Source organism: Thamnophis elegans, chromosome Z (genome assembly GCF_009769535.1).
Source record: "Thamnophis elegans isolate rThaEle1 chromosome Z, rThaEle1.pri, whole genome shotgun sequence".
NCBI lineage: Eukaryota > Metazoa > Chordata > Lepidosauria > Squamata > Colubridae > Thamnophis > Thamnophis elegans.
The window spans coordinates 49,362,232-49,387,872 of record NC_045558.1 but is presented as its reverse complement, the minus strand read 5'-3'; the positions used below and the strand labels follow the sequence as shown (position 1 = coordinate 49,387,872).

The following is a 25,641-nucleotide window of genomic DNA, read 5'->3' as shown; positions in this document are numbered from 1 at the left end:
AATGATGAATTGGAACAATGCTAAATTACATTTAATTAGGCAGAAAAATTGCTGATGACAATGAGCATAGCTTGCTATCTAGTTTTTAAATTCTGTGTATTGAGTATTTTCATTATGCATTGTAAAATAAGGAGAAATACTTTAATTGTTGACATAGGTTTTTAAATTGTTAAATAAATTATTTTACAAGATTTTGCTTTAACTTTTAGATTTATTCATGAAGATTTTTTTTCATTAGCAGGTGACTCCTATTTTAAAATATTCTAAAATTAAGATGTTAGAGCATATTACAGAGTCTGAATAATTATAAATGTTATTGTACTTCAGAACTATTTCATTGCACATAAGTATTTGAAATGTCAAAGTGCTTTTATGCTTCTTTCTTTTTTTAGGTACGATCTACAATAAGTGATTTTGCTATATTTTTGACAATAGTGATTATGGTTTGCATCGATTATCTTGTTGGAGTTCCTTCTCCTAAACTAAATGTGCCTGAAAAATTTGAAGTAAGCAAATGCTTTTTAATTTTCACTTAATAAACTCTAAAATACTATCCATTAAATCCTCAGGAAAAATTATTTAATAAAAAAAGTAGCTGTTGATGTGATAGACTGCAGCAGCTGGATTATTCATTAGCTTTGTAGATGCTTGATAGAATAACATCCAATGACATATTATACCAGTGGAATTCATATATTTGATTGCATATTTCATGGTTTTAACTCAAGCAGCTTTCTGCAGCTCTATGAAAATCACATTATGGCAATAAAATGGAGCAGTTTGTTCCTGGGCTGGATGGTGGCCTAGCAGAAGCATCTGTCAGTTTGGCATGCTCATGTGGAGATTGTACTAAGCAAAATGGGACAACATGTCTCTATGCCACATGCTGGTTTCCTGGAAGTGGTCACTATTTTGCTCTATGCACATGGGCATGTAAAAATAGCAACCATTTCCATGAGGCTGCCATATAATTCAGGGACACGTGGCCTGTCCTTTTTTCCAACATGCAGTCTAGAAATCTTTTAAAAATAAATGACGAAGAACGTATGGGACATAGTGGGGTGGGAATCAGGCCTTCGGGACTCAGTACAAGGGTAGGGTGACGAGACGTCCCGCATCTGGCGGGACAGGCACGATTTTTCATCATTTTTCCCGCATCCCGCCTGCTTCTCAAAAACTCTGGCTTTATTTTGGCGCTCGCTGGCTCCCCCGCCCATCATCAGCTTCTGCTAGCTCGCTCGTTCCGTTCCCCCATCTATTCTATCTACACTAAAAATCTAAGCCAGCCCAGCCTGCCGCTCACTGATTGGCCTGGACTCCAGCCAATCAGTGAACTGGCTGGGATGGAAAACGCGGCGTGCTTAAAGTTTTCCATCCCAGCCAGCTCACTGATTGGCTGGAGTCCGCTTAGCACGCCACATGAGTCCCCCGCCCATCCGTTGCCGCTCGCATGGGTGGGGTAGCGTAGCGAGTGAGCGGGGAGCGAGCTCGCCTTTCCAGCTCCACTTTCGGACAAGCCGTGGGAAAGCCTCTGCGAAAAGTGCCACCTGGGGCTGCCGCTTCTTCTCCGAACTCAGAGTAAGTGACGGGCGGGGCGAGTGAGTGGGGGGATGGTGGTGGGATCGCTGCCCGCTGCACTGCAGCTGACTCACCCCGGGCCGGGCGGGCTGGGAGGCTCTGGGCGTCCGGGTGGGAAGAGCACAGAGGAAGGCAGAGTGGCGCTCGATGCGACTCTGCTATTTCTGCTGGAGGAGCCCCTAGATAGGGAAGGCGGGTGGCGAGGCAGAGCAAGGGAGCGCAAACGGCGGATCCCGGGCTCATATGCAGAGGGAGCTCTCCAGGCACAGGAGTGCTGGAAAAGTGCTCTCCTCATGCACCCACCAAGACGGAGCACGCTCGCTCGCTCGCTCCAGCCCTGCCTGCCAGCATGACTTTGAAGTGTTGGCTTGCCACTTGCCTTCCACGTCGGCCCGCACGGAAGGCAATCCAGCCCTTTAAAAGTCATGCCGGCAGTTTAGAACTCGCCCGCCATTCAGCGAAACATCTATCGCTGAATGGCGGCCGAGGGGCACGCTAAAGTGCCGGCATGAGTTTGAAGGGCTGGCTTGCCGCTTGCCTTCCACGTCGGCCCGATGAGCCATGTAGATCCCTTCTTCTTTTCCTTCCCCCCTCCCTCCTTCCTTCTTCTCCTTCCCATTCCTTGCAACTGGCGGTGGCGAAATCGTAGTGATCCGAAGGGTTTGATGGCTGGCACAATGAAGGTCTTCTTCATCTCCTTTACCTCCGCAGCATCCCCCATTTTCCTCCCCTCCCCCACTCGCGGAGCCTCTTCCCCTCCCCTCCCCCTACAAGGGATCTACAACCCATGCGGGAAGTTTGGGGGCGGGGGGTTGCATCTTTTCCCTGGCTTCTCCAAGCTTCGTTCCTCCCGCTTCCGCTCCTTCAGCTGGAGACAATTACACCCCCCCCCCAAAGAATCCTAGGCACACAAACAAGCAGCTTCCCCACCGTGGGCTTTGTTCTTAACCGACAAAGGGAATAGAGAGAGGCAGCGGTGAGGCTACCTTTTGCGGGGAGAGCAGGAGTTTGGCTAACCGTGGAAAGGTGCCCTGGGGCTGGGATCCAAGGCGCGCTTAACTAGGCAAGGAACTTGTGCGGATCCGCCGGGGCGTGGGAACTGAGGAAAAGAATAGACAGGGGACATGTGTGGAGAAGGAGAAGTGTGCCGAGTCCTAAGACACTGGCGATCTGGGGCTGCTGTAAGCAGGCGCTGGGCTTCGGGGGAGGGGGGATGTGCAACCCCCCCCTCCTGTAATGCTTCTGGCTCTTCTAAAGGAGGGGGTCGGCGGGGGGCTTGTTCAGACCCTCCCCCCTATTGCCGCATCTCCTTGCAGGAACCCCCAATCGCCAGGGGCATTGGACTCCAAATCCCATCGCAGCAGCCCCCAATGGCCAGTGTCTTAGGACTCCAAATCCCATCGCAGGAATCCCCACTCGCCAAGATCGTAGGACTCCAAGTCCCATCCCATCTGCTTCTAGATCTCCCTCGCAAGCTTCAGCAGCCCTGATGACAGCTCGGCACGCTGCTTGTTTGTGTGCCTGGGATTCTTTGGAGTGTGTGTGTGTAATTGTCTCCAGCTGAAGGAGTGGAAGCGGGAGGAACAAAACTCAGAGAAGCCAGGGAAAAGATGCAACCCCCCCCCAAACTTCCCGCATGGGTTAAAGTAGAGCCTCGGGATGCCTTCATATGGAATCTCCCCCCTTCCTCTCAGGTTTGACCTAGGGAGATCCCAGGCGCTCCCGCCACCCAGCTGGAAAGGAGGAAAAAGGTGTGGTTGGGGAGAATCAGTGAGCCGGAGAAGGCTGTGGGTGTCTCTGCCATACACTCAGGCGCCAGCCCTGCTGCTGCTGCTACTGGGCAGAAGCCTGGCAACTGACAATGGCAATCCGTCTTGCTTTCTCACTCCGCTCCTCTTTCCCAATGCAAAGAGAGATAAGGCAGAAGAAGGGAGGGTAGCCGATGCCAACTGACAAGAGGCACGTCCTCTGCACCCTTAAAATCCCCATTTCCTCCCCACTCCAGGGGTAGGATACTGCAAAATCCCCATTCCCTCCCCGCCACCAGGGGAAGGATACTATAAAATCCCCATTCCCTCCCCACTCCAGGGGTAGGATACTGCAAAATCCCAATTCCTCCCCACTCCAGGGGAAGGATACTATGAAATCCCCAATTCCTCCCCACTCCAGGGGAAGGATACTATGAAATCCACATTTCCTCCCCACTCCAGGGGTAGGATACTGCAAAATCCCCAATTCCTCCCCCCTTCCAGGGGAAGGATACTATGAAATCCCCAATTCCTCCCCACTCCAGGGGAAGGATACTATGAAATCCACATTTCCTCCCCACTCCAAGGGTAGGATACTATGAAATCCCCAATTCCTCCCCACTCCAGGGAAAGGATATTATGAAATCCCCATTTCCTCCCCACTCCAGGGGTAGGATACTGCAAAATCCCCAATTCCTCCCCCCCCAGGGAAGGATACTATAAAATCCCCATTCCCTCCCCACTCCAGGGGAAGGATACTATAAAATCCCCATTTCCTCAATGTGACCACTGTCTGTGATCCGGTTCGTGATGGAAGGAGGCAGGAAAGCGCGGGGCACCGGAGAGATCACCCAGCTGTATTTCTTTCATTAATTTATCCATTTCAGCACAGTCCATAATTTTTCCGTATAAAATTTTTAATCAAGCCTCCCCCCCCCCCCCCGGTCAAAGGTGTCCCTCTTTACCAATCTGAAAATCTGGTCACCTTATACAAGGGTGAAAAGTTCTGTGGGGATCCAAGGAGCAGGAAGCAGAGCACAGGATATATTGGGTATTGGAGGCTTTTGGAGGCTTGGGATAGATGGGCCTTAGCCTGTGCTAGGCCTTTAATGGCCTTATCCACCCCTGAAGCATCCCATGCTCTGCTTAACAACTGCATGTTTATTTAACAATCACATAAAGGAAAATAGGATGTGTGCAGGTTGCTAAGTGAGGCCAATTTGCTTAACAACTGTCACCACCAACTCTATTACTCTCATGTCTCAAAGGTTACCTGTACATTTATATAACTATATTTTTATTTATTTAAAAGTATCTGTTTTTAATTGCTTCTTGGTATATATCAGTTGTGGTGAACCTATGGCACACATGCCATAGGTGGCACTCAGAGCCCTCTCTGCCATGCCAGCCCAGCTTCATAATGTTTCTCCATCACGTTTCTCGCCATTGTTTGCAGGAAAACAGAAGTTCATGGAATTAAAAAAAACTATGATGGCGAGAAATGTGACAGAGAAATATGAAGAAGCTGGAAATCAGATAGGCAAAAAAGTGATTGGGGGAAGTGAGGGCATCTGGGCAGTGGTGGTGGGTGGGGCAAGCTCTATGGAGCAGTGCTGCAATGGCAAAGTGGGCAACAGAGCACCCGGTACAAGGTAAGAAGGAGGCCACTTTCCGTCTCTTCTCCCTGCTCCCCCTCCTTCCCTCATGCTGGCCATTTCATTTCCTGTTTCTACATTGCAGCACAGTGCCCAGAATCCACTTTGATAGTGGGGGAGGGAGATAATTTGCTTGGCCAACTCTGCAGTCTCCCCTACATTGGGATCAGCTTTGATTGGGTTGGTCAGTCAATGGCTCCGTCGGTGGTGAACAAAAGAGCCCTGTTGTGCCATCTTTCTTTCTCTCCCGGATTGCAGTGGACAAAAAACCAACAAAGCTGCACACTATAGCCAAGGCCATCCCCGCTAAACAAGCCACAGTGGTGGTGGCGACAGAGCATAGGTGGAGAAGCGAAGAGTATAAATCAGTAACTACTCATGTTGTATTTTTCAGCCCTGGACAATCATAGTATTTGCAGATTCCTTGGGACAAAGATTTGGGGGGAGGACATATTTCTTTATTGGAACCACTCATCAGACAAAGAAGCAGAAGAAAAAAAGCTATTTGATCTCCATACCGTGGATTCAAAGCATCCCTAACTTTGTCTTTTTCTGCAAGATACAGGCCATGTACCCATAGCTTTGCCCTTTTTGGCTTATAACCAAAAGTATCTAGGCTAAGACTATCCCCTCTTCTGTCCTGGACAGGACATTTTATGGTGATGTAGTTTTCTTCCAGATAAATAATTGATGGGTATTTAGTTATGAGGAAGGCAATGTCTCTTTCAATAATAGAAATTAAAACTATTTTATTTTAACAAGAAAAGAAATAAAAATATACAGAGAAAGTTGGGATAAGAAAATGAAGAGAAAAATCAAGAAATTATATTACAAAAGTATTCTTTCTTTTTTATTGTTGCTGAATGTAATATTTCAAAAACAGGAAAAAATGAAGAGGCATGAAAGTGCATTTATTACATTTTTCTTAGAACAATTAGCTGCCCTCTGCCTTATTATTTTAGGTAGTAAAACCTCAGTATTCAGTTTAAATTGCAATGTTGGCACTTTGTGATAAATAAGTGGGTTTTGGGTTGCAGTTCGGGCAATTGGTCTCTAAAAGGTTCATCATCACTGGTACATATGTTTGATTCCTGACAGCCATAGGCTATAATTAAAATTTGTTAAATAGCTTGCTTATTTGGTGGTTCAGCAAAGCTTTAATAGTGGTATAACACAGTGTTTTTCAACCTTTTTTGTGCAAAGGCACACTTTTTTTCATGAAAAAAATCACGAGGCACACCACCATTAGAAAATGTTAAAAAAATTTAACTCTGTGCCTATATTGACTATATATAAAGTGTTTTTCCCACGGCACACCTTACACTATGTCACGGCACACTAGTGTGCCGCGGCACAGTGGTTGAAAAACACTGGTATAACAGATGCTAAAAAAGTAAAGTTTGGGAACCACTTAAGTATGATAATGCTTTGTGATCACGCCAAATTAAGCAATTTTGTTTAAACTAATGTTGTATTTTTGTATTAATTGGATTTTATATGAAAAGCATATTTTTTCAAAATTTAATCTTTTAAATTTAAAATTGCTTTTATTATAATCTGTACCCAGGTATTTATAGTGTTTCTCTTATAAATAATGAAAAATATCTGTTCCTTTGGGTAGCTGTATGTTTATGTTTTATTTTAGCCTACACGGAGTGATCGTGGATGGCTTATCAATCCTCTAGGGAGTAATCCTTGGTGGACCCTAGTAGTTGCTTCAGTTCCTGCTTTGCTTTGTACCATCCTTATTTTTATGGATCAACAAATTACAGCAGTTATCATAAACAGAAAAGAGCATAAACTCAAGGTGAATATTTGTTTTGTTTATTCATTTACCAATGAAACAGTTAACTTACTTTAGAAATAATTACAGTATTGCAGTGATTTTCTATATAAAGGAAACATACAAGTCAAAATTTTGTAGTCAGCTAAATACTTTGTAATAGACAGATTATTTATAATATAATTTATTTATAATATAGATCATTTATTCTTGGAAAGTTTCATGAGAAAAAGATTTGACTCTGGTGATTGCATGGGCATGTATCTTTTCTTGGTATCTGTTTGTTATTGCTTTTTTCCAATATTGTCTTTTTTTCTATTGCCTTTTTTTAACTTCCCAAGCTAGTACTGTATACAGCTAAGTAATTTTCTCTTGGCCTCACACTGATAACGACATCCAACCCTTCTTAGCTTGTTGAGATCAACCAAAGAGTGCTAAGGCTACCATTCAAAAGGACTATTTTTTGTAAAAACTGTTTAAAAACTGGTAAAGGAATTTAGCTGGAAAGTATTGTAAATGAAATATTGATGTTGTAGGGAGGGGCAACAGAATTATATTTTAGGCAGAAACTTGGAAATGACCAGTCCCAGCATAAATATTGTCTATGCATATACGCATGCGTGTATTGTTGTGTACCTCCTTCATTATAGCTGCAAAAGTCTTTCAAAGAAGTGTTATTTTAACATTTTGAGGAACAAAGTGATAAATGTTTTATTTATGCTCACATGTTTTGCTTATGCTTCTTACAAATCATTTGCACAGCCTCGTGTTGAGCTGAATTGTGATGTAAATGTAAAATTGTTGGCTGATTCAGCAAGCTGTGCCTGTCCATATTTATAGGTGGATTTCTGCTTTTTTTCCCAATTTTATTTTATTTTTTATTACATAGACAACATAATCACATAATAGAAAAAGAAAGGCAAAGGGAAAAGAAAAAAAACCCACACACACAAAAAAAAGGAAAAAAACCCCATCATCCCATACAATATGTCATTTGATTACAGGTGCATCCCTACTACGTTTCCCCCCATAGACACACCCCGTATCTCTCTGTTGTATATTTAATGGACACCACAATAACCTAGGGTTTAAAAAAACAAGGGAAAAAAGAAAAAAAAGAAAAAAAAATCATCACATGGAGCATGTTGTTTGGTTACAAGTGTTTTAACATCTGCATCTTCAAATAATATTTACCATCTCAAATATTTCATCTAATATAACTAAAGGCCTCATTTTCATTCTACAATATATATTCAGTTAACATTAGCATTATTTTTCCCCAGAAAGTATACTTATATTTATTGTTGACCTTGCATTTCATACCTTCAAACAGAGATCTTATTCCTTCATTTTTCAACAAAGCATCGCTGCCTATATATACCAGTTTTCATTTGTTCCCCTATTAGAATTGCTTATCAGCAGCGAAATATCATTATAATAAGTTCTTAACCTTATACATTATATCACCAGACCTTATATTAATTCTTCATTGTGTCATTGTTAGATTATTTCACAGCATAATTATATCATCATTTACTTTCTTCAATTAAGGCATAAGTATATCATTTTTCATTTCCAAAGTTTTTTTCCCCCTAGCCACCGATAAAACAAATCCCATATCTTATAAAATTGTTCATCCTCTTGCTCTCTAATTTCAAATGTCAATTTACTCATTTCAGCACAGTCCATTATTTTTTGGATAACTTCTTCCTGTTTTGGTATTGTTTCGTTTTTCAAGTTTTTTGCAAATACAATTCTGGCTGCAGTTAACACATTTACAATCAGATATTTTAAGTCTTTGTTGTAGGTTTCTGGTATGATCCCCAATAAAAAGATCTCTGGTTTAAAGTCTATTTGTTTGTGTGTCATTTTCTCCAACCACATGTGGATTTTAGTCCAGTATCTTTTAGCTTCAGTGCAAGTCCACCACATGTGGTAGTATGAGCCAGGTATCTGGTGACATTTCCAACACTTTTCTGATTTATTCTTGTACATTCTTGCGATTCTGGTCGGGGGTAGATGCCACCTGTAAAACATCTTATACAAGTTTTCTCTATATGCAGTAGACATTGTCATTTTGTAATTTTGAGACCACAATTTCTGCCAATTCTCTAAGTCAATCCCATACCTAAAGTTTTTTCCCCAGGCTATCATAGTTTCTTTAACTTGTTCTTCATGCAATTTAAACTCCAATAAATATCCATGTAGTTTTTAAATTACTTTTTCATCAGTGCCTGTTAAAATTTTGTCTAAATCAGTCATTTTATTATAAAGACCTTTAGTTTTTCTATCTTCATTATATCTAGATTGTATCTGTACATATGAATACCAGTTCATTTCCATCCCTTCTTGTTTCAACTCTTGAATAGATTTGAGCTCACCCTCTGTATTCAATTTCTATATATCTAACTGTTTGTTCCTTTTTATATATTATTGGATATGAAAATGCTTCAATTGTTGACATCCAGACTGGAATTTTCAAATAGTGTAGTCTTTTAACCTTTTCCCAGTTTAACAACAACGCCTCCCTTATATAATGTCTTCTAAAGTAACCATGTGATTTAGTACCCTTATACCATAAGAAAGCATGCCATCCCAACAGTAAGTCGTGACCTTCTACATTCAATAATCTAGAGTTTTTTAATAATATCCATTCCTTAATTCACATCAAGTTTGTTGCCTGATAGTATAGCTCCCAATCAGGTAGCCCAAATCCTCCTCTAGATCTAGCATCTTGTAGTAATTTAAGTTTTATTCTAGCTTTTTTCCCTTGCCAAATAAATTTCAAAACTATTTTATTTAGATCTTGAAAAAAGTCCTTACCCAATCTGATTGGGATTGTCTGAAACAGGTATAGAATTCTAGGTAGAATGTTCATTTTGATTGTAGAGATTCTTCCTATCATTGATAAGTGCAAATTTTCCCATTTCTCCAAGTAAATTGCTATTTGTCATTTTAGTCTGGTATAGTTATTCTCTTTAAGAGTGCTACATCTAGGTGATAAGTATATCCCCAAATATTTAACCTTACTTATATTTTGAATCTGCAACATTTCTGACAACTCTTTCTTTTGTGTTGCTGGGATATTCTTCGTCATGATCTTTGTTTTATCTTTGTTTATTTTCAAGCCTGCTACTTCTCCATATTCCTCTATTCTTTCTAGCAATTTGGGTGCTGTTTCTAATGGATCTTCAAGAATAAAAACTAAGTCGTCTGCAAACGCTTGTAATTTATACTCTTCTCTCTTAATTTTCATTCCTCTTATTTCTTCTTCTTCTCTGATCTTTCTGTTTAAGACCTCTAGTGTTAGGACAAAGAGTAGTGGTGATAGTGGGCAGCCTTGTCTCGTACCTCTCTTTATTTCAATCTGATCTGTTAGTTCTCCATTTACCATTATCTTTGCTGCTTGTTTCTGGTATATCATTCGTATAGTTTGAGTGAATTTCTTGTCAAAATTCATCTGCTCCAGTTGCAAAAACATAAATTGCCAATTCACATTGTCAAAGGCCTTCTGCGCATCGAGGAACATCAGTGCCATTTGCTTTTCAGGATGGGCCTCATAGTATTCCAAGGTATTCAAAATCATTCTCATATTGTCTTTAATTTGTCTTTTAGGTAAAAAGCATAAAAAGAGTCATTGGTTCCATTCAAAATGATATTGAATCTGTATATAGACGGGGGTTGAACACATGGCACTGAGGTGCAGTTAGAACAATCTGGAGCTGAACATGCTTAAAACTATAGAGATAAGAGTGGATTTTAGAAGGAATTCTCCTGTTCTGCCATTTATTACTATTTTCAACAGCATGGTATCAGCAGTAGAATCCTTCAAATTTTGGGGTTCTATAATCTCCTAGGATTTGAAATGGACACTTAACCATCGTTAAAAAGGCACAAAATGTTCTTCCTGCATCAGCTCCGGAAGTTCGGTTACCCCCAGGAACTACTGATAATTCCTTCTACAGAGGAATTATTTGAGTCTGTCATTCATATTTCTGTTACTGTCTGATTTGATACAGCAACTAAACAAAAAGGTATATATTAGCTACAGTTATAATGGTTTCCAACAAGGTCCTCTGTTCCAGTGGGAACAGAGGTTTAATCTCATTGGTCGAAGGGTCTGACAGCTCCCTATAAAAGGGCTGCTGTCAGACTCAACCTTCGCTGGATTGTACATACTTCTTTGTTACAATAAACAGCTGTTGTTGTCTTTAGCCTGAGTGTGCTTTTCCATTACCCGATCTAACAGTGGCGACGAAGGTGGGATTGGAAGGCAACTAGGCAAACCAAAAAGAGTGTAGCAATCCAGCAAGTAAATCCAGCCCGGAGCTCAGCACGGCTTTGAGCAGCCATTTTTGAGCGGCAAATTCAAAATGCCCTCAGAACACAAAATGGCCATGTATGCCCCACCGACTCCTTATAACCCAGTCACTGAACACTGGTATATGCTGAGGTTTGATTGCTTCCTTGAAGCCAATGACCTCATGGACCTTTCTGAAGGCTGAAAGAAGAACATGTTCCTCGATTACTGTGGATGGGAAGTGTTCGAAACAGCCCAAGACCTATCTGAGCCAACACTGCTACAATCGGTCGCTTGGTTAGTGCTCCAACAGACACTGAGGACACACTATGCTCCCAAGCCATCTAAGCACATCCGCCAGCACAAATTTAATATTCGTAATCAGAAAGAAGGCAAATCGATCAATGAGTATGTTGCAGCGCTACGGAAGGCCACAGCATATTGCGAGTTCTGAGACCTAGACGAACGTATACTAGACCGCATCATATGCAGTGTGCGGGACATTAATTTACAGAGGAGGTTACTTGCAAAATCTAACCTCACTCTACAAATTGCTTTGGATGAAGCCAGGGCATCCTAATCGGCCGTTAAGTCTACAGAAACTCTGCAGCGCCAAAGCACTCTACAAGGCACGCACACATACATCATGAGGCTGCAGAGGCCAAGAGCTCAAGAGCTCAGAAGACAAAGATGACAGCTGCCGCATGCGCAGTAGCCATGCCAAGCCGGTGCACAAATTTGAACCGCATTTTCTGCCTTGCGCAAGCTGCAGAGGAGACCGTGCCAGATCATCTTGCTGTTTCTTCGATGCTATCTGCCAGCGCTGCGAGCAGAAGGGGCACATCGCCAAGATTTGCAGAAGTGAGCACCCCACGATGACCTGGCAGCCCAAAAGTTGATATAACCGCCAGCAGAGGCCCAACCAAGGGGCATGGCAGCAGCCACCATGGCGCTCAGAGGGTGACACCAGAGTCACCTACCACATCTCAATCGGCCAAGTCCACACTAGGCGGCCATAAAAGCTGAAGGTCACAGTCCTCATCAAGGGCTCTCCATGCGAAATTGAGATCAACATGGGGTCATCATACCATAGTCTACACTCAAGCGGGCTATCCCTAGCCTGAAGAAGCAGCATCTACGCATCCCTGCCATCCGCCTTCACAATTACCAGGGGAACCGAGTCCCCATCGTGGGCCAAGGTACCTTCTTGGTGCAATTCAAGAACTACAGCAGCCAGCTCCCAGTGACGGTGGTCACCAGCGACCTGCAGAGCCTTCTGGGGCTTGACTGGTTCGAAGTCCTGGGCCTAGAAGTGACCGGTATCAATGCCTTGAAAGACGAGAGTGCTGAAGCAATTTTTAGGGAGTTCGAGGATGTCTTTGGCACCGGTCTGGGTAAGTATGTGGGGACTCCAATCTCTTTTAATCTGGACCCCAACATAGCCCCTATAGGGCTAAAACCCAGGAGAGTATCTTTCGCTCTCCGCTCCAAAATCGATCTGAAAATTGACAAGTTTGTAAGCTACGGAATCCTAGAGCTGGTTGATCACGCACGCTGGGAGACCCCTATAGTGACACCTGTCAAATCTAATGGGTCTGTCCGCATCTGCGTGGACTACAAATGCACAATCAATAAAGCGTTACAACAAAGTGCTTACCCTGTACCCATTGTACAACATTTATTACATTCTTTAGGCCCTGGCAAAGTATTCACTGAATTGGACATGGCGGAGACATACCAACAATTGCCTGTAGATGGCACTATGGCAGAGGCCCAAACCATTGTGACGCACAGGAGTGCATTCAAATGTAACTGCTTGCAATTTGAAGTTAGTATTGCCCCTGGACTGTTCCAAAGCATCATGGAACAGCTTTTGCAGGGGATTCCAGGAGTCTTGGTATTGGCTGCAAATGAGGCGCAAATTTTCAAATGCTTGTGAACTGTTTTGACCAGAATTCGAGACAAAGGCCTCCGTCTCAAAAAAGAAAAATGCCAAATTAACGTGCCAAGGGTTGAATTATTTGGGTACCTAATCGACGGCTTGGGGATTCGCCCAACCACTAAAAAAATTAAAGCAATCCACGACGCCCCTACACCTCACAATCAAACCAAGCTGCAGGGATTCCTCAGGCTCCTTAATTTCTACAGCGTGTTTCTTAAACAGAAAGCCACTGTTGCTGAGCCCTTACATAGTCTCCAGGCAAAGAACGCAAAGTGGTCCTGGGGCAGAGCCAAGGCAGCCGCATTTTCCGTGGTAAAAAGACTTCTGTCAGCAGACACATTCCTGGTGCAGTACAGCCAGACCCTGCCACTGGTGTTGACTTGTGACGCTTCCCCGTTTGGCATTGGAGCCGTCCTCAGCCACTGCATGCCCAATGGAACCAAGGCTTCCATACCCTATTACTCAAGGATCTTATCCACTGCCGAGTGGAACTACAACCAGCTGGACCATGAGGCTTTGGCTGCTGTGCCCGGTGTAAAAAGGTTCCATGAATACCTCTACGGCCATGATTTTGAACTAATTACAGACTAGGAATCCCTGCTGGGCTTGCTGGCTGGGGGACCGACCTACTCCTGTGTCATTATCGCCATGGATGACCAGATGGACTATTTTCCTATTGCCTACACCTATCTACCAACCTGGCTCCACTTTGGGGCATGCCGATGCTTTGAGTCATTGCCTGCTGCTAGAACTTCTTGCCCAAGATGCTAGTTCTTCTTATTGACTGCTTAGAGACTGGTCCTGTCTCGTCTAGTGATGTTACCCGCCACTCTGCAAAAGACTCCACCATCAAACAAATTTTGAACTGGGTGTGGAGGGTGTGGCCCAAGGGGCCTGTTGGGTCTGATTTCAAAATGTATTGTAAGAGAGATGAATTGTCTGTTATTAATGGCTGTTTGCTGTGGGGGGACCGGGTCGTTGTTCCACCCAAACTGTGCATTGCAGTATTAGAGGCTTTACACATACGGCATCCTGGAATTGTCAGGATGAAGTCTTTGGCCAGGAGTTACATGTGGTGGCCTAACATGGACAGGGAGATCGAAGAATGGGTGGCTACCTGCATACCATGCCAGGAGTCCAGACCAGCTCCCCCAGAGGCGCCCCGCTAAGGAGTGTGGGCTACCTCAAGCACCGTGGTCTAGGGTGCACATTGATTTTGCTGGCTCAGTTCATGGCCAGACATTCCTTGTAGTTGTGGATGCTTACTCGAAATGGCTAGAGGTAGTCCAGATGACTTCCACTACAGAAGCGGTCATCAAGGTACTATGGAGACTATTCCCCACACACAGCCTGCCTGACGTCCCGGTCTCTGACAACGGGCCCCAATTCACGGCCCTGCAATTTGAGACCTTCTTAGCAGCACAAGGAATAAGACATGCCCTGGTCATGCCATTCCATCCGGCCTCCAATGGTCAGGCGGAGAGAATGGTGAGATCTGCAAAAGAGGCCCTAGGGAGATTGGCAAACACGGGCTGACCATTATCTGCTAATTCAACACATCATGCCAAGTGCCACTACAGGGAGAAGCCCCTCTGAGCTTCTCATGGGTCGCCGGCTAAGGTCCCACTTAGACTGGCTACACCCAAACTATTCTGCTGCATCGCCCCCTGACTCCACAAGGAAAATTTGGAATTTTAGTGTAGTGGATTCAGTTTACGCCCACAACTACACCAGAGGAACTCTGTGGATTCCTGCCACAGTGATAGGCATCACCGGGCCTCGCTCTTATCTCGTAGAGCTCGAGGATGGTTGGAATTGGAGAAGGCACATTGACCAACTCCATGGCGCCTCTGCAACTCCACTCTTAGACAGCCAGAGGTAACTCCTGCACAAGTTAGCCAAAGCCCTACCAAAAGGAGCATGAAGTCACTCCTTCCACAGCCAACTCAAACCCAATGTCACTGGGATACTTAGCTTCTTGTGTTGCAGGCCCGCAGCAAGCTCCGAGCGAACTGGCTCTAGAAGCTCCAGCCATGGCCTATGAAAGGTTCCAGGAGCTTCCACCAAGCGGAGCTGTGGAGCAAACAGGTCCATCTGACCTGTCCGAAGAACACCCTCCGACTGAACTGTGCAGGTCTGGCAGAGCTACCAAAAAACCCGCCTACCTGCATGACTGTGTTACCAGTAGGATGATTCCATCTAAGAAGGGAGGGGTGTTAGATACTAGCTACAGTTATAATGGTTTCCATCAAGGTCCTCTGTTGCGGCGGGAACAGAGGTTTAATCTCATTGGTCGAAGGGTCTGACAGCTCCCTATAAAAGGGCTGCTGTCAGACTCAACCTTCACTGGATTGTACATACTTGTTTTTTACAATAAAGAGCTGTTGTTGCCTTTAGCCTGAGTGTGCCTTTCCATTACCCAATGTAACAGTGTTATAGTTAAAACTATCCATTGGAGATAGAAAAAACAACAGCCTGCCTTTCATTAAAAAATCTGTATATTGTATGAGTCAGAAGGAAGATTGAGAAATTATGTACAGGTCCCTCACATATTGAATTAAACTGTTTCAACCCTTCAGAACATCGCTATAGTGCATTACATGTCAAACAACTAGACACAGTTTTTCTCTCATGTCATCACTCTGCTAAACACCTAATCTTCCCAATACTGTCTTATGACTAGGTATATTTACCTATGTTGTATGGCTGTAATATTATTATCCTTCTCATTTTCTCTACTATGCCCTTATTGATATCATTATTATGATTATTATTACTCTGTTGGTTTACATGTACACTTCTGCACCTGAGACAAATTTCTTCTGTGCCCAATCACACTACTTTTTTTTAAAGTGCTGTGCTGTGCTGTGCTCTATTCTATTCTATTCTATTCTATTTTCATTCCATTTTTTGTGCCAATTCAATGAATAATTTAATTTTTCCCAAATACTGAAGCTTTAAAATCTTATTTTTATCCTAAAAATTCTTATCCACTACAATGTGTTCTAGAAATCCCAACCTTGTAATTTTGTAGAGTAGTATTTATTGTATCTCTCAAATGTAATTTAAAACCTTGCACTTCTTTTTCATTTTAGTGCATTGTATTCTATTGGGTATATTCAATGACTCATGAAGTGTGAAACAATTTTAAATTTGGTCCATTTTTATAATAAACCTTTATATAAACATTCTAAATATTGTGAACATAATCTGTTTACTATGATACCATTTTAGCACGAAGCATTTTTGTTTGATTCCACAGAAAGGTTGTGGTTATCATCTTGATCTGCTCATGGTTGGCATTATGTTAGGTATATGCTCTATCATGGGCTTGCCTTGGTTTGTGGCTGCAACTGTCCTTTCAATAAGTCATGTGAACAGTTTAAAAGTGGAATCTGAGTGCTCAGCTCCAGGAGAACAACCAAAGTTCCTTGGAATCCGTGAACAAAGAGTGACGGGATTAATGATTTTTGTTCTGATGGGGCTATCAGTGTTTATGACCTCTGTTTTAAAGGTAAGAAGCAGATTTTTTAAAAATTCTATTGCAAGTTTAGTATATTAAAACAGTTTTTCCCCTTTCCCTTCCTTTCCCTTCTCTCCCTTCCCTTCCCCTCCCCTTTCCCTTATATTTATTTTCCCAAGATCCATTAATACTACTAAAAATGGTAGTCCCATATCCATATTATTAATCTCTCATTACTATCAAGTCCTTCACTATATTTTTCATTTTCATAATCTACAGTCAAATTAGACATTATTATATATCATCTCTGCCTAGATGAATAGTAATGTCCTATATCTGAACCATTTCCCCTAACCATATACTTACCAATCACTTATGTTCTATTGGGCTCTTTTTTCAAAAATACACTGAAATATTTATTTTGTTAAATCTGTACATTTTTTTGATGAAATAGTCAAATCTTTGCAAAAAGTACTTAATGTTTTTATATTCATTGATCTGTTAATTTTCAAAGTTTGACTTGCTGGAGTTTTTGTTGTTCTTTTTTTACAGTTTATTCCAATGCCAGTTTTATATGGTGTTTTTCTTTATATGGGAGCATCCTCTCTAAAAGGCATTCAGGCAAGTTTTCATTTTACTCATCTTGCATCGGTAGAAAAAAGTAACATAGATGCTCATAGATGCAGTATTTGGTTTTCCTGTCTCACTCTGCTCCCATACATGATGACTTTTGAGTGCCTTTGGCACTTTCTTGAAAGTATAAAGGACAGGAGGTCACATACTGAGCTCTAAAGAACATAAGATGGGCTTATACAAGATAGGTTTCTGAATTTATCATTGCTGTAATAGCTCGTTTGAGGTATTGATGAAGGTACTGGCCTAAAACCAGAAAATTAAGTTGTAAGCCTCACTTAGGCACAAAAGCCAGTTGAGACATAGTCTCTTAGTCCAATCCAAGTCACAGGGTTGCTATTTTGAGGAAAATAGAAAACAGGAGTATGGGGTATCTTCGCCACTTTAAGAGAGGGAGGGAGGGAGAGGGACAAGGCGAAGACAAAAGGCAGGAAAAATGTAATAATAGCTATATAGTCAGAGTGCGTACATACAAGTACAGGTTGCATATGTGCATACACATACTTATTTCTAAAAGTTTTTAGTAGCTAGTGTACAATTATTATTTTCACTAAAGAAGTGTCATGCCTAATTTGTAATCCACTTATTTTTATAATTTTGTTTTCTAAAATTGTTTTTAGACATATGTTTAATAATTTTTCTTTCCATTACAGTTTTTTGATCGTATTAAACTGTTTGGTATGCCTGCCAAACATCAACCTGATTTGATTTATCTCCGTTACGTGCCATTATGGAAAGTACATGTATTTACAGTGGTTCAGCTTACATGTCTTATTCTTTTGTGGGCAATTAAAGCATCAGCTGCTGCTGTTGTTTTTCCTATGATGGTAAGCTAATGTTTCACTACAACGTTATTCACAATTTATAAATATCTAAATATGAAATTCAATGATAATATTAAATCTATGCAATTAATGCTGTGTACTGTAATTTATATTAATTCTATATATTAGTATTTTGATTTGCTAGTAATTTATATTTAAAACTGTTTTAAAGGTTTTAGCTTTAGTTTTTATTCGCAAACTTATGGATTTGTGTTTCACCAAACGGGAGCTCAGTTGGCTTGATGACCTTATGCCAGAAAGTAAGAAGAAAAAGGAAGATGACAAAAAGAAAAAAGCAAAGGAAGTAAGTGAAATAGTGTTCATATCGAAGCAGTGTTTGGTGGGGAAATGGAAAACATTTCCGATATTTGATTCAAGTTCCTCTAAATATAGTGGCTCATTAAAGCTCTATAAAAAGATGCAAAATGAGATGTGATTAATAGGAATATGACAGCACAAACATAAACAGAATATACACTAAACATAGATATTGTATAAGTGTCACATGTAAATGATCTTTTTCAAATATTAAGAAGTCTTTTCAAAGATTTTAAAAAAGTATTTGTAGATGGTTAATTGTTTTCAGGATAATCTTACAATAAACAAGCCATAGTAAATTATTTCAGAAAATATATGTTGTAGTCAGGATATAAACAAATGTGAACTAATAGCTAATATAAGTATATTTGGAATGAAATGTACTAAAATTTCTCTATGACTAATATTGTAAATTAGAAATTTTTAAATGATACATAGTACAACTTTTTGTCGGTAAAGTCACTGTTAGGCTGGCATAAATTTTAATGTGTTTGTATAAATAACACAAGGGTCAAAGAAAAGTTCAATAGATTTGAAATGATGTACATAGACAATGTGTACTATATTATCTTCCATTACAAGGGGTTTACAGTTAGAAATACCTCATCATATAACACAGTAATCTAGCAATAGACTATTTTGTTGTGAAGTAATTGTATTAGAACTGTTTTTAAATGGCCTGACCTCAAAATGGGCCAATTCCGTGTGACTAGGACATTTTAGAATAGGGCCATTTCAAGGTTAGACCTTTTCCTAATTAGTTAAGTAATTTAATCTGTACTCAGAATGACCCATTTCTGAGTTAAAATGGTCCATAATGAAAAATTCTTCACATCTTTGGTTGTTGGCAAAAATTCAAATGGTAAAAAAATATATTCTTTTTTTGGTGGCTATTGTAGACCTGAATTTGAGTGCCATAATTCAAATTCTTGTTAGTTTGCACAGGAAGGAGTTTTCATAAGAGGAGACTAGAGTATAATTTTCTGGCCTGAATTCTTCACAACCCTTTATTCTTTATTCCCCAAATGTTGGGTGAAATCTGTTACTATGCAGTTTCCAAAATGCCTGCTTTTAGGTCAATGTTGACAAAATACAAAATTCATTTTTCCATTTCTCTTATTATTCAAAATTTGTTAAACCTGTATTGGATTATATATAACTTTCAGGAAGCGGAACGAATGTTTCAGGCAGTGGACAGTGAAACTGTACACCTTCCATATGAAAGAAGTGAAGTATTACAAATTCCTGTGAAAGCTCTAAAATACAGGTGTTGTATTTACCTATTATTTTAAATTTTATTTTATATAATAGCTTATTCAATTTAATTCTGAAGGATTTTTGTATAATCTAGAATTAATTATGGTGTGAAAGAGGACCAAAGACTATAAAGTAGCTGCATGTATCATCATATTGCACTACATGGTATTTATTTAATGAATATTTTGAACAGATCAGATGACTCCATACCAGTCAATTGTATCTATATGAAGAACTTTCTTTAGTTCTGTCTTATCTGTTATTGTGCATAGTTAATGTGGAAGACACTGAAGATATTAAACTGAGACTTTTATCATTTAGAGAAAGCCTGGACATTATTTTTACATGTGTAAATAACATTGGTTGTGTGCTATAACAGGGGTCCCCAAACCCCAGACCATGGCCCACTACCTGAACTTGAATTGTTTGGAACTGGGCCTCAGAAGTGATGGGTGAGCGTGCACTTGCATCCCCATTTGCATAAGCAGTGAGCAAATGTGTGTTGCACTCCATTTGCATGAGCAGTGGGCGAGTGCATGCGCCTACACTCTATTTGCATGAGAGCGGGCAGTTGTTTCCGCCACTTGTGGTAATGGAGCTGTACATGTACTCTTGCCCACCACTCACACAGAACCATCCCTTCCCACATTTGCTGGTCTGTACAGACGAAATGGTTGGAGAATGCTGTACTATCAAATTAGAAATGTTATTATTCCCCAAATAAATATCTGTTTACCATTTTTTAAATTACTATTCCTTATATGATCTGCTACCACTTGGATTCAATATTGTTTTAGCATTTTTAGACTGAAATTTTTTTTTTTAAGTATGACTATTTCTTCATGAAAAATTAATACCAAGTGAGTAGTCTGGAAGCTATAATGCTTATTCTTGCTTTGACTTTCTGCTGAAAACAGTTATAACTATGGATATTTTCCTTCAAGTTAATAAAAATATGTATTGTGAACTGCTTATTGCCAGTTTTCTATCCTTTCTTAACAGAAGCTGTTAAAATGGTATTGTGCATTAACTGCACATGATTTCACTTGATTTTTTCTGGAATACTAAAGCTCATAAAGTTCCTTAATCAATTCAGGAACAACATCTGTCCAGTTATACTATCAGTTGAAAATAAGATGGGATGAAATAACACACTTAAGAAACTTACTTTATGAAGTATCTCTGCTAATATCATTAATCATATAGTTAAGTTAGTTTTATAACAATGTTTTTCTTAATTTTCCTAAAGCAATAACACCAATTCCATTCGATGAAGTATTATATTGTGAATATATCTACAAAATGGATACCTTGGAGTTGTGCCTATTCTCTGAAAGGCTGCCATCATTAGCATGGCAGGTTACAAAATACTGATTTATCAGAGGGCAGAGTAGTAAAAATACTTCCCTTTCTTAATGTCCAGTTTACCTTTCTATTCTTTGCTTTGAAGCAGAGTAAAAATATACTCATTTAATTTATTATTACATGGAGCCTGATGCCCACAGAGGAAAATGATTGCTGGTATATAGTCTATGATAATTCCAGGAAAAGATACATGGTAGAGAAAATAGGTAAAAGTGATTCTTTCAAAAAACTTTTCCTATCTTCTATTATAATGTGGTTCAGACCATTAGAAATTACCTATTTTCATAGACTAATTTAGAACTAATATTGAACTGGGATGTGAATTATTTTTAGCATTGAGATTCTTAGTGTTAAAATGAAATATTGCAATATTTTCTAGTACCCATGCAAAAAACATAATCAAGGCTTAAAATGGTAGAGTATGACACCTCATTAATGGTTTAGCAAGGCATGTAGAACTAATCAGTGTGTGTTTATTACCCAGCATTGACCCCTCTGTGGTAAACATATCAGATGAAATGGCCAAAACTGCACAGTGGAAGGCTCTTTCCATGAACACAGAGAATGCCAAAGTAACAAGATCTAACTTGAGGTAGATTAATCATGCTTTATGATTTTGTTTTTGCTTTACATGTTTAGAATGGAAACGGAGCTGGTTGTTAATTTATATACCAAACTAATGTTGGTGAACCTTTTGGGCTTGGTGTGTCAAATATTCAGAAAATGCTTAACTTGACTTTTCTGGCATGTCACACACATCTCCACCCCAAAAGAGAAACAATTACGTATCTTCCCTCCTCCATATAGGCCAACCTAAGCAGTGGTGCCAAGGATGGGCCTGAAGTAGAGTCCCAAATCTCAATTTCAGCCCTAATGCCCTGCTGCCACTTAAAAAAGCATCCTGTTCCCCAAGCACACCTCATTCTTGCTCACCCACCCTAGTGTAAGAATGAGGCATGCTTTTAAGAATAGTTGTTGTCAGGTGAATGCTGGTATGTCATCCAAAACATTGTAGTGTTTCACCTTTCACATGCATGACATGACTTTGCAATCACTGCCCTAAACATATACCAAACAACTTATGTTAAGCAGCTGTTTAGAATGATGGTTATAACAAAAAGAGGATACATTTTACCACAAATAAGCAAAACTGAAAATCAAATATCCTTATTAACAAAATGGATACATTTTTACTATAGTGCTTTGAATGGGACAGGTAATGTGCTCTAGAATATTCTCAAATGATAACACATTATGTTGCATGATAAATATATTGGAAAATGAATAATATATTGCTGAAAGAAAATAACCATTTGGACTAATATAAACTCTTTGCTTGAGAATAACATAGTTGCTTTGACTATACATTAAGAACTCTGCTCCAAATTACATAAAATAATGGTGGACAATGCTGTTTGTGCGCAGTGACAATTTTTTTTTAGCCTTAAAAAAATAGAGCTTGAGAGATTGATGTGGCAATGTCACTGACTGAAGAATGCCCTGCCTTAAAGCACATGTTTTGCAAATTGTGCTGCCATATTTCTGGGGTAGGCTGGCAAATTTTGGTTATATTATTTGTAGCCATTGTTTGAGTTGCAAAAAAGATTCTAGTATATTGCTTTTTCTTGATACAAAATATTTCAGTTTTCTTTCATAGAATTTAAATTTGTTTCATTATTCTAATTTTAGTATTGCACATTTGAGTGGGTGAATTTGAGACTCACTGTAAATATATAGTATTTCTGGGTTGACATATTACATGAACACTTCCTTTATCTTAACAATTGTTTGATTCACTCATTATTCAACTTCATCATTTCATTTCCCCTCTGTAATACAGTATATAGTGACTTTAGCTGATTTTTTCAAATGACCTGCAAATTTGGCTATAATAGCCAACACAATTACAAAGTCTTGAGTTCAGACATTACAACAATCCATGCTTCTGAATTACTCATAAATTTATCACTTGCTACTGGGTATTTGCAGTGCAGCCCTATATATCTGTCTGTCTGTCTTATCTGTCTGTTATCTACAATCTGTCCATCCATCCATTCAAATTTCACTGAATTCTGATAATTCAAAGAGCTTTATATTCTAATGGTTATACTGGATTATAACACAAAAATAATTTATTTTACATTTCTAAATATGTATCTGATACACAAAGTAGGAATCATTGTGATTTCTTAATTATTAAACCATATTCATTTATCTAAAAGAATGTTCTACTGAACTTGCTAACCTTTAAAGAAGATACTTATAAGGTTGTATTATTAGAATGTATAACTTTTTTTAATTAAAAAGGTTTTCATAGGTTAAATCTTGCTTTATGCTCCTAGCAATATGCTAATTTATATCAATATGTATTATTAATACCCTTGTCTTGGTGTTTTTAACTATGTGAATTTTTCTTAACAGCCCTGAAAATGAGTCATGTGTGAAAATAGACATTGAAAAAACATCTGAACTAAAGTATGTAGATGCTGAAACCTCATTATAGAGGTAAAACACTGATATTATTTTATAGGATATATTGAAAGAGGGTGACTTTACAGCTTCTTTTAAGTACTAGGTACTTCTGTGAACAACAGTGAGATTTTCCAGCAAGAAATGTCTATCACTGTGGAAATATTTATTTTAATGGAATGTTTGTTTCAATTTTTAAATAGGAAAAGTAATTTCTTTTTTAGTTATCAGTAAGTCAAAGATCATTTTTAACTATAAATTATTGGTTTGCATTGTATGTGATATTTTTATATAATTTTAAATACAAATGTCCTGTTATCAGGCATTTACTAGTTGGGTTTTTGCAAATATTATGCCAGTTTATAAGAACAAATCATACATATGCAATTTAGTGAATTGCAGTATTTCAGCCTTTATTTCATATTATTTTATGGATTGCATTTGTATATGAATTATTTTCTGTTGTACTGTTAAACACCATTGTATTGCATTTTTTTAAAAAAATAAGTCTTATATGTCAACTTGTCAGATTTATTTTTTAATTCACAAACCACAAGAGCAGATTATATTGAAAGAATAAAGCAGTTTTTTTAAATATAGAAGTCTAGATTGGCATTTATTTAGACTGCCTTTCAAAAACATGATTATGGTTTTCTTTTTGTAAATTAAGTTTTAATTTTCTCTAGGGCATCCTAGAAATATATTCCAGAGAGCTGGGAGAGTTTGATGATTGGTAACTGTAGGAGAGGGAAGAAATTTATATCAAATAAATGTAAATTTTCTAGTAGTAATGTATCAGAACATCTGGATTTACATTAAGAATTGATTTCTTTTACATAAACTTTATTGCTACTTGACATTGAAAATAAATTTATGTAAGTTCTTGAATCCATCATTTTAACATTCAGTTCAAGGAAATAAAACCAGAATTGCTTTAAAATTATGGTAAATTTTAAAAAATGTTTTCCAAAGCATATTTGTCTTAGATCAATAAAACCATTTATATAAAATGCTGGGTGCAGCTGAGTTTTATCTGTTTAATGTTTAAGCCCTGTGTTTTTGTTCTCTCATTATAGATTTCAGCACACCATATATGAAATGTGTAAGGTTTGATTGTGCTTAAATAGTTTACCAATTTTATAATAAGACATATAATAAGATTCTCTAAAATGTTAAGTTTTTTAGATCAGTACTGAAGAGAAACATTTTAATGTAAACATCTATTTTAATATGGCTATGTGAAAACTGTAACAGAAAATACACATAACTTAATTTCAAACTCAAAAGATTCTCTGGTTTACAGTGCACCAAATATTTTTTAAAAAAAATCTTACAATGTAGAAAAGGCATTGCAATGTGTAAGCATCCCAATATTGTTGAACTTAAATTTTTTGGAAGCAAGTAAAGGATGCAAGATTTGTAGTTTCATTTGGCAATGTCTAGAATTCTGGTAAAAGCAAATTCTTGAATATAGTTAAATCAATTTGTGGATTTTATTAAATTTCAAATAAAATTAATAGTTGTCAAAAATGGCCCAATCATTCTCGAAAATGCTCAAATGTAAAGTGGAGCAAAGAAAGAAAAAAATGAAATTTGTACCCAAGTATGTTAAAATGAAAATCTGATGCCTAAAAATGATCAAATTAATATTAATATATTTGGTTTTGATATGACATATTGGAAACAGGATAATATTTTCATTCCTGAGTGCTTGCACAATTTGTGCCTTAGGTTTTTTAAAAAATACGCACTTTTCTTTATTTAAAAATCATATTTGTTTGTATCTCATAAATATTTCTGTATCTTTGAAATTACATTTCAAATTTGTTATTTAGTGTAGGCAAGTGAATCATGTTCATTAGAATTGACAGCTTCCAAATTAATTATGCTTGTCTTTTGTTATTATAAATATTTGTGTTCAGAGCCATGTGTAGAAATTTACAAAGACTTAACTAGATTGTTTGACTTTTAACCCTTTATTTTCAAATGCCTGACATTCAATAATGCTGTTCAATGCCAAAGGGTTAATAAGTTAATTTACATAAATATCTGAAAATTATTGAAACTCATTATTTATTTGCTAATTATGTAAAATAATTTCTAATGACAGAGATAACATGACTTGCAGTGTAGTTTACATTATTTGCTTAAATACTGCTTATTAATTCATTATTACACATTTTATTTTTTTATAGCAGATGTCTAAATATGATGTTTAAAACTCCAGGGCTAATTTATAATGTTCTGTTTATTGTATGTTGTAAAAATACTATTTCTTTTTCCATAAATAAAATTATAGTAGTAAA

General features: G+C 38.7%; 1 protein-coding gene across 2 annotated transcripts in view; it reads left to right on the top strand.

Moving 5' to 3' along the window:
* Positions 1-25,641, top strand: part of SLC4A7 (solute carrier family 4 member 7) — a 153,200-nt gene extending 127,559 nt beyond the window's left edge. For both annotated transcript variants that reach the window (XM_032237216.1, XM_032237215.1), the window contains 9 exons: positions 393-506; positions 6,627-6,788; positions 16,269-16,520; positions 17,022-17,090; positions 17,756-17,929; positions 18,099-18,230; positions 19,411-19,511; positions 21,351-21,458; positions 23,288-25,641. In XM_032237216.1, the coding sequence (XP_032093107.1) occupies positions 393-506; positions 6,627-6,788; positions 16,269-16,520; positions 17,022-17,090; positions 17,756-17,929; positions 18,099-18,230; positions 19,411-19,511; positions 21,351-21,458; positions 23,288-23,369 (1,194 nt within the window). In that variant the 3' untranslated portion in view covers positions 23,370-25,641. The remainder of the gene's footprint in view (positions 1-392; positions 507-6,626; positions 6,789-16,268; positions 16,521-17,021; positions 17,091-17,755; positions 17,930-18,098; positions 18,231-19,410; positions 19,512-21,350; positions 21,459-23,287) is intronic.